This window comes from Triticum dicoccoides, chromosome 2A (genome assembly GCF_002162155.2).
Source record: "Triticum dicoccoides isolate Atlit2015 ecotype Zavitan chromosome 2A, WEW_v2.0, whole genome shotgun sequence".
NCBI classification, from domain to species: domain Eukaryota; kingdom Viridiplantae; phylum Streptophyta; class Magnoliopsida; order Poales; family Poaceae; genus Triticum; species Triticum dicoccoides.
Genome location: NC_041382.1, coordinates 45,592,924 through 45,602,874, shown reverse-complemented (window position 1 = coordinate 45,602,874; position 9,951 = coordinate 45,592,924). Strand labels below are relative to the sequence as shown.

The 9,951-nt window shown below is 44.6% G+C and overlaps 1 protein-coding gene and 1 pseudogene across 1 annotated transcript; one reads left to right on the top strand and one right to left on the bottom strand.

The window, feature by feature from the left end:
- The window catches only part of LOC119358867, a 4,636-nt pseudogene extending 2,201 nt beyond the window's left edge, over positions 1–2,435 (top strand).
- Positions 2,436–4,544: 2,109 nt separating this feature from the next.
- On the bottom strand, positions 4,545–7,867 carry LOC119353112 (elongation factor 1-alpha). Its single transcript, XM_037619701.1, has 3 exons — positions 7,805–7,867; positions 6,274–6,757; positions 4,545–5,696 (listed from the first exon to the last, which is right to left on the bottom strand). Exons 2-3 carry the CDS (start codon positions 6,733–6,735, stop codon positions 4,815–4,817), a joined length of 1,344 nt encoding a protein of 447 aa, XP_037475598.1. The 5' UTR covers positions 6,736–6,757; positions 7,805–7,867; the 3' UTR covers positions 4,545–4,814.
- Between the last annotated feature and the right edge of the window lie 2,084 nt (positions 7,868–9,951).

Below are 9,951 nucleotides of genomic sequence, written 5' to 3'. Positions count from 1 at the left end.
GGGGGGGTAAATGTGTACATTAAGCACAGAAGGTGAATCTTATGATAGATATAAAATAGCTAGTTTATCAGTTCTTACTTAAAATCATGGATTATCTATTTGTTTACTTGGGATGAACTTTGATGTCTCTGTATCGATTTGATTGTTGACTACATATTCTTGGGTTACTGCATTTCTTGAGTTTTGGTGGTACTAACTTTATTCTCATGCGTGCAGAAAACAAGTTAGTTGTCTCGGAAAGTATTTAAGCATAAGTTTCCTTTGGAACTGCTTTAAATGGTTCTTCAGCGGTGCCGGGGATTCTTGTGGCTTCGACAACTTCCCTTCTCTGGGCCTTGCAGCATTTAAGAACACGTAAGCTAACTGCTATTATGAGTGTGCTAAAATTTCAAAGCATGCATTTTGCAATTAAAAAACAAATCATTTTATTTTTCAAATCGAAACAAAATTTGCCTTCCTTATAATTTATTAGGGATAATTTGGACATGCATGGATTATTATATGAAATTAATATCCTTTAAGCTGGAATATCATATGCATTATATATGAACAGTTTCTACTTTTTATAGGTTTTATTTTGACTTCAATCCAACCTATATTGGATGTGGCCTTATATGTCCACATATAATTAATTGCTCTGCACTTCTTGGAGCCATCATATCTTGGGGTTTTCTTTGGCCATATATATCGACAAAAGCGGGGGAGTGGTACCCAGCTAACCTTGGAAGCAATGACTTCAAAGGACTCTATGGGTACAAGGTATGGTGGTGAAGGATTCTAATTGTCCATCTCATAATGAATTATTAGTCAATACCATGTTGTCTCTTGATTATGCCTTTTGCCAATTCAATTGCGATGGTTATTGACCAACATAGCTTTTACCATGTTGTGAACCGATCTAATAAAAAGAACTAGATTATGAATCAATATTTACAAGGCTTGACCAAAATCTCTTGTTTCCCTCCATATTGAATGAACCCAGTAAATTTGCAAGTAGTTCTTGTAAATATGCGAATAATACTGATAACTCTCTTTTATGCATTTATTTTAGTGGGCATAGTGGTCGTAATTCATGAGAAACATGAAATTGAGTTCAAGAATAAATAAATGGCTCATCTATATCATTAAATTTCTAAAGTATTCTTTATTCACTTAATGCTCAGTCTTCGCCAACATTATATTTAGCAAAAACTAAGTTGTCAATGCACCCTTCCAGGTTTTCATATCGGTATCCTTGATACTTGGTGATGGTACTTTTAACCTCATCAAAGTAATTTATGCTACTATCAAGGAAATAATGAATGCACGCTCAAAGCAAGGAAGACTTCCCCTTGTTCGGGTTCATGATGGTAATGCCATTTTCTTATTGTACCTAGTTGACCTGCCATCATATCATACATCATGGCTCTCATCTTGTTTCCCTTTTATAATTGCAGATGATAAAAATTCCAAATTATCAGTCAAGGAAAAGCTTCTAAATGAGGTGTTTCTAAAAGACAGTATCCCTCCCTGGTTGGCAGGATCTGGTTATGTGGGCCTTGCAGCAATTTCAACTGCAATAGTGCCAATGATATTCCCACAACTCAAGTGGTACCTTGTCCTCTTTGCCTATGTTGTTGCTCCTCTACTTGCCTTCTGCAACTCATACGGAACTGGACTAACAGATTGGAACCTTGCATCCACATATGGAAAGATTGGCCTTTTCATTTTTGCCTCATGGGTTGGCCAACATGGTGGTGTGATCGCCGGCTTAGCAGCTTGTGGTGTTATGATGTCCATCTATCCACAGCTGGTGATCTCATGCATGACTTCAAGACTGGGTACCTGACCCTCTCATCACCAAGGTCCATGTTTGTGTCACAGTTGATTGGCACTGCCCTTGGTTGTGTCATTGCTCCTCTAACCTTTTGGCTTTACTGGACATCCTTCGATATTGGCAATCCTGATGGTATGTTCAAAGCTCCATATGCCATCATCTTCCGTGAGATGTCAATCATGGGTGTCGAAGGATTCTCAGTGTTGCCGCGACATTGCCTTGCAATATGCTCTTTCTTCTTCTTTGGAGCCATAGCAATCAAGCTCATCCGGGATGTCACCCCAAATGGTCTATCCAAATTCATCCCGCTCCTGATGGCCATGGCCGTTTCATTTTACATTGGGGCATACTTCGTGATTGACATGTTTATCGGGACTGTCATCTTGTTTGTATGGGAGATGGTGAACCGTAAGGAGTCAGAGGAGTTTGCGGGTGCGGTTGCTTCTGGTTTGATTTGCGGTGATAGTATCTGGAGTGTTCCGTCTGCAATATTGTCCATCATGAGGATTGACCCACCGATGTGCATGTACTTCAAGCCATCTTTTACCTATGGCTGAAAGCAGAGGAACTTTTGTAGTTTTATGTGATAGTACCACAACACACTCGTGTAAATTAGACCATGGCAATACAACAATAGCTGTGTTCATTTTGTTTGTGTCTTCTTCGGCATTCTTTGTTAGAGTATCATGGCATATCCGAGTATTATTGAAACTAGATAATACCCCTTGCATTGTTGTGGAAACCTTGTTAAAAGAAATGCATAATATATGCTAAAAATAACTAACCGATGTAAAGGAAAATGTAAGACGGTATAAATGATGCAAAAGAAACTCGCCGGCAAGTTTCAATCAAAGTGCGTTCGTGTATGTGAGCATATGCCATTGTGTTGTCTTAAGAAAAGCAAGTTGCAATCAGCAATGGCTGCGCATCTTCCACTACGAGCACCAGGGGCCGGCATTCTTCCCCATCTGGGAACCAACACGCCAAAGAGTGTAACTACACCGACTCAGAGCCTCGTGCCCCTCATGCCAATACATGGTCGACTTGGGTCGAACCGTAATGCATGGAACACCCTCCAGGCAATACGGTGTGACAACACAGAGCTTCAGTCCGGACCACGACACGTAGAACACCATCGAGGCAAGGCATTGTGCTCGTCGTCGTGGCACGGGAAGAGATGATTGTGACGTTGGCCACAGTAACCTTTGCGACGATCACCGTGACGATGATGACGACGACTAACACATCATCAACCATTTCCACCGCACGACTCCCCCGAAAATGGTGTGCATGCGCCCAAAAGCATTTGACTCCCACATCCGCAACGTTGTCTTTCCACCAGGATTTCGAGTCACCTACATCAAGTACACGGGCGAGACGCAGCCAGACATCAGGTTGTCCAACTACCAAACTGCGTGTAGGATCAAGACCAATGGAGGCAACTAGTACACCGTTCATGGCCGACTACAATAATGCAAAATACTCCCTCTGTAAAGTACTTCTTAGATCACTGCTACTTTACTGATCTAAAAAGTCTTATGTTACTTTCAGAATCTAGTTTTTACTATGTATTTAACACTAATTATTAATAAGTTGATGTTATTTTGGGACTATTAGTTGATACTATTGGTGATGTTTTGGTCAAATTATAGTAGTATATAATGTAATTTTTGAACAGTGGCATCCTAGTGTTGAGATCAAGATCTACCACTGTCTTGGTCCGCGGACATGGACTTCGTGCTCGACCCCAATAGCAACAGCAGCAAAAGAAAAGCTCTCCCAGTCCCAGGGCCGGCCTCTGCCGCTCCACGTCATTCATTGTTGCCAAGAATGCCTCCGCCGGCTCTGTCCGTGGTCAGCTCTCCAACGAAGAACAAGCCAGGCAATGGCAACGGCCACCGTAAAGCTTCGACGACGGCAGCGGCAGCAGCGAAACCCAGCGCCGCTGCAGAAGCAGGGGCAGGGGCATACGGCAGGAAGAAGAGGCCGTTTTCATCCCGACCCGGTGGATGGCCTCAACAACCCCCTCATATTCATGGATTGCTTCATCTTCCTCTGGTCTTATTCTCGTCAATTTCTCACCATGCATCTACCGTAATTATCTGAATCACGTGTCTTCTCTGCTTTTTCCCCCTTAATTTGGTGTGCCTTTTAGACACACACTACCAGTAACATAATTTTTAAAATGTTGACTCATAATTTGTTATGGGGACTACAGATATACGTATAACTAAGAAAAAATCTCCTCATCTTCTTGTCACTAATCTTTTGATGAAGCCAACGTTCCTAAATATAAGTATTTCTTAGATTTCGATGCGGACTACATATAGATGTATATACAGACATACTTTAGAGTGTAAGATTCACTCATTTTGCTCCATGTGTAGTCCGTAGTGAATGAAATCTATAAAAAGACTTAAATTTAGGAACAGAGTGAGTACTCTTGAATAAAGTATGAAAGGTCAGTATTGTATACCATCGACGTGCTATGGCCAGACAGGGATTGGAGTGCAGATTTTCTCAGATGCAACCTTGAAAAATAAAGCAGCTGCTGCAACTATCTGTCTGAGTTTGATAATAAATTTTCAGCACAGCCAAGTTTCAGCATCAGCACTCCCTCTGTAAAGTACTATAAGAGCGTTTAGATCACGAAAGCAGTGATACAATGGTATATCACTACGGAGTAGTTAGTGACAGAAAAAAAATCCACTTTGCAACACAAAAACGATTATCAAATATGCTACAGGCAGCAGATATAAAACGACTCCAAATACTCACTCAAATATAAAATAGCAACTTTATCTGACGAAGTTTCACCAACACAACCGAACGATACTATGACCACAGTAATAAGCAGTTCGAACACTGCTCGACACAAATAACCAAAGCTTAACAAGTTCGCAAATCCGCTAACACGACTATCACCACCACCGTATACCGCCACCACCACCATACATGTGGTAAAGAACCACCAACAACGCCACCGCCCGACACCATCTCATTTCTTCTTGGCCGCAGCCTTGGTCACCTTTGCGCCGGTCGGATCCTTCTTCTCCACGCTCTTGATCACGCCAACGGCGACCGTCTGCCTCATGTCACGGACAGCAAAGCGACCCAGGGGAGGGTACTGGGCGAAGGTCTCCACCACCATGGGCTTGGTGGGGATCATCTTGACGAACCCGGCATCACCATTCTTGAGGAACTTGGGCGCCGCCTCAATCTCCTTGCCAGACCGCCGGTCGATCTTGGTCTGGATCTCAGCGAACTTGACAGCGATGTGGGACGTGTGGCAGTCCAGCACCGGGGCGTAGCCGTTGCTGATCTGGCCGGGGTGGTTCATGATGATGACCTGGGCGGTGAAGTTGGCAGCCTCCTTGGCGGGGTCGTCCTTGGAGTTAGAGGCCACGTACCCACGCTTGAGATCCTTGACAGCCACATTCTTGACGTTGAAGCCGACATTATCACCAGGAAGCGCCTCCAGGAGAGACTCATGGTGCATCTCCACAGACTTCACCTCAGTGGTCAGGCCAGTAGGACCAAAGGTGACAACCATGCCTGGCTTGATGACTCCAGTCTCAACACGCCCCACTGGCACAGTTCCAATGCCGCCAATCTTGTACACGTCCTGAAGGGGAAGACGCAGGGGCTTGTCGGAGGGCCTCTTGGGCTCATTGATCTGGTCAAGCGCCTCAAGCAGGGTTGGGCCCTTGTACCAGTCAAGGTTGGAGGACCTCTCGATCATGTTGTCACCCTCAAACCCAGAGATGGGGACAAAGGGAACCTTGTCAGGGTTGTAACCGACCTTCTTCAGGTATGAAGAGACTTCCTTGACAATTTCATCGTAACGGGCCTTCGAGTACTTGGGAGTGGTGGCATCCATCTGGAACAGATCATAAGAGCAATCCGATCAGATAAACAGAATAATTAAAAGGTAACGATGCAAACAAACACAAAAATGAGGAACATCATAAATGTGTAGTCATGTACTGGAATAAGAGATAACAAGCAGACAAACAGTTGCATCAATCATGATATATAATAAAGTCAGTAACATAGATGATGGAAGTTATTAATCACCTAATATTAGCAAAATGACCAGAGTTAATCAATTAGAGGCAATTAAGTGCTACTAATGAACCTGGACATTTAGTAGGTAATTCAGACCCTAGAGAGATAAAGCATATAGCAAAATAGTACTTCCTCTGTAAACTAATATAAGAGCGTTTAGATCATTACTTTAGTATTCTAAACGCACTTAGATTAGTTTACGGAGGGAATACATTTGTAATTTAAGGAAAAACAAAATGAACAAACATTTATCACAAAACAAATAGAATTAGACAGATGTAAATCATTTAAGAGTATGTTTCTGTACTAATGAACATTGACATTGACTAGTGAACAAATAATATGGTCACTCATAAAAATCACCATTGGAAGTTGAATAGCAAGTATACCTTGTTGCAGCAGCAGATCATCTGCTTCACACCAAGAGTGAAAGCAAGGAGAGCGTGCTCACGGGTCTGGCCATCCTTGGAGATACCAGCCTCAAAACCACCAGTGGTGGAGTCAATGATAAGCACAGCACAATCAGCCTGGGAGGTACCAGTGATCATGTTCTTGATGAAATCACGGTGACCAGGAGCATCAATGACAGTGCACGAGTACTTGGTGGTCTCGAACTTCCACAGAGCAATATCAATGGTGATACCTCTCTCACGCTCAGCCTTGAGCTTGTCAAGCACCCAGGCGTACTTGAAAGACCTCTTGTTCATCTCAGCGGCTTCCTTCTCGAACCTCTCGATCACACGCTTGTCAATGCCTCCAAGCTTGTAGATGAGGTGGCCAGTCGTGGTTGACTTGCCAGAGTCGACATGGCCAATGACCACAATGCTGATGTGGATCTTCTCCTTGCCCATGGCTGCTGGAGCTACGAACTACCTGCATGGACCAAATTAGGGGTGGTTAAACGAGTTCAAATAATTCAATGCTACAGTTTAAACTTCAAATAGCAAATGATTGAACGATATAGTAATAATTTGGAGCAATAACAAATCTAAACCATAAAAACAATGGCCTATCAGACAACAGTTGACAGGCAAGCAAGGCTAGCCATGAAACTGCAATTTCATAGACTTCAAACTAAACACTGGAAAAGTAACTGAAATTATTCATATTCATCAGATAAGGCATGCAAAACTAAATCTGACTAACAGGTAAAAATAGACCTACATCCAAACGATTCTTAACAGAAGATTTCAATAAACCTACAGACCAGAATGCCTTGTCAAGTGGCCAAGCATGATCTAATCCGAAAGGGCGAGATTAGCATGCAAGGCACTTACTTAACAAGGCAATTCAGGGTCAGGACAAATTGGAGATGCAGGGGGGTCGTCTGCAGAAGCACCCAATAGGAATCGAACCTATATGAGAAGGCCCCGCAAGGAGGCCTTGTGTCTTTACCATTAGACGATGGGCACTTTTTGCATCTCCAATTTGCTGACAATAGCATGTTATGCACCTCTAACCTAGATGATTAACTTGCAGATTACAGTGATAATTCGGTAAGGATTCGCAAAACTAGTTTAGCCCAACAGACATACAGAAACCAAACCAAGCAGGGCGCAAAGGCGAATCGAATCGAGCAGATCTAGGTACTCGAGTTCAGGCGACATGCTTAAATACGAGACCGAGCAGATCGGTCCATCTATCGCAGCGCGCGGTCGAGCCAGAGATGCGACCGCATACGGGCGAGAGAAATAATCGAGTTCATCATGCAACAGCAAGGACAAGCAAAACTAGTCCAGAACCAATACAAGCAGTTCATGCGACAGTCTCGAAATCAAACGCGCCAAGGCGAATCGAATCGAGCAGATCTATCCATCTATCACAGCGCGCGGATCGACCTAGCTAGGCATGCGACGGCATACGAGCGAGAGAAACAATCACCGACGGCGGAAGGGCGGGCGGCGAGGCTGGAGAGGGTACCTGGCTGGCCGGCGACGAGGAGGGAGGGGGAGGGAGGAGGCGATGGAGTCAAAGCCGCGGCGGGGGGAGGGGGGGAGGATGGGGTGGGATGGGATGACGGGTGCCTAGGGTTTTATCCGCGGCCTCTGGATCGTCGGACGGGCGGCTGCGATGGCGGTTACGTCTCCCGCGTTCGATCACGATCGTGCGGTTGCTGGTGACTCGCTGTGGACTCGCGTTTCGTAGCGCCTACGTTCGCCTTGGCCGTGAAGGAAATGTCTTCTTGTTTAAAATCAAATATATCTCTTTTCCTTTCAAAAAAAATATCTCTTTTTAATTTTCCTCCAAGAAGATCTCTATTTTCGAATAAATATCCTTTTAATCAGTCTCTTTTTTTTAGGATTCCTTTTAATTAGTCACGTGAAAGAGGGCCAGTTTTTTTCGGCGATTCTCCCAGAATCGCCCCCCTCCCCAGCTTCTCCTAGAATCGTCACTCCATATTTTTTTTTACAATTCTATTTAGTTAAGGTCTAATTAGTTAGGATTGTAAAAAACATATGGAGTGATGATTCTGGAAGAAGCTAGGGAGGGGGGTGATTCTGGTAGAATCGCCCAAAAGAACTGGCCCCGAATATGGTTCGGCTTGAAAAAGTGGGGCTGTGCTGATCCTGTGACAATGTCGAGCCAATAATTATGGGCCCAACGACCACACATGTCCAAGATGGTTTATATGTTCTCTCTCTCTCTTTGTGGGGAGATGGTTTTATGCTAGCAAAACACTTCCAGCTCAAAAAACAAAATGCTAACAAAACATTTATCAGGTGCACAAATGAAAGAGAGAGTGCTCTCACGGCTTACATGTTCCCATGCTCCAAAGTTAAAAATAAATTTGAGTGTTCCAAAAAATTCTCTTCTCCATGTGTATTTTGAATTAGCTTTGAAATTTTCAGGGAATGTGGACACATGTCTTACGAACCTGCACCTTTTGTTAAGATGTTAAAATGTACCCTTTCGAAGATAGCATGGGAGCATTGTAGGAACACAGGATATGCACTCGACACAAGGGAAAGTATCACCGGAAGAGGCAGATTATTTTTGTCCAATAAGCATATGAATTGTGGTATGCATACCCACGGTAGTTCTCAAATGTTTTAATAAAGGAGTTGATTAGTGTATTGCATACCCAAGCTCAGGGCATTTTTTCAGTGCACGATTACTCACAAGTGTAGGCGGAGAGCTTCTCATTTATTAAAATTTAGTCAAGCATAATGATAGAATCCAATAATTCTATATTTTTGCATTTTGTTGGCATTGACCTAATTATTCAGATCGTATGAGTACTTGATTGTGTGGGCATCAGATGATTTTAACTGATATTAATTCTCGTTAAAATCTAAAATATTATGGATTCACTAAGCTTCCACCTAATTCATGTCTTATTCTTGTAGAAAAACATAACATGTGAGGGTACGCTCCCTTTCGAAAGTTTAATGTCATAGGATACCGCAGATTAGTCCTGGCCATGGGAAGCCCGGCCCGAAAAAGCCCGGCCCGGCCCGGCCCGACGCTACCTCCGGGCCGGGCTCGGGCCTAGTTTTTAAGCCCGAAGGCCGGGCCGGGCCGGGCCCGGGCCCGTCATTTTTCAGTTTACTGAAGGTCGGGCCGGGCCGGCCCGAAGCCCGACGGGCTTTTAGGTGTTCGGGCCGGGCTCGGGCCCAGAAACACAGGCCGGATGGCCGGGCCGGGCCGGGGCCGGGCCGGGCCGGGCCTGGATTTTTTGTGTCGGGCTTGGCTAGGCCCGGCCCGAAGCCCGGCCCGGCCCGAGGTTTGGCCAGGTATACCGCAGATGACAAGATAGATGCATCTATGACTCGCACCGAAGAAAACAACAACCAAGCTAGACCAGGACGATCTCTATATCACTATCAGGTGAACTAATCGTGTGTGTGTGTATCCAACACCCGCGCTATATAGCCGCCGCGCTGAAAAATCAGCGTTTTTTGCGCGCGCTGCCAGTCCGAGCGTTCCAGCGGAGGCGCAAAAATTGCGTGCTCGGCATATCTAGTTCAGCGTGCGAGCCGAAACGCCATCGCGCGTCGCTTATTTGCTGTGCCCGCTCCCGCGCGTTGGACTCTCGAGCGCTCGCTCGCAACTCCACTCACCCATCC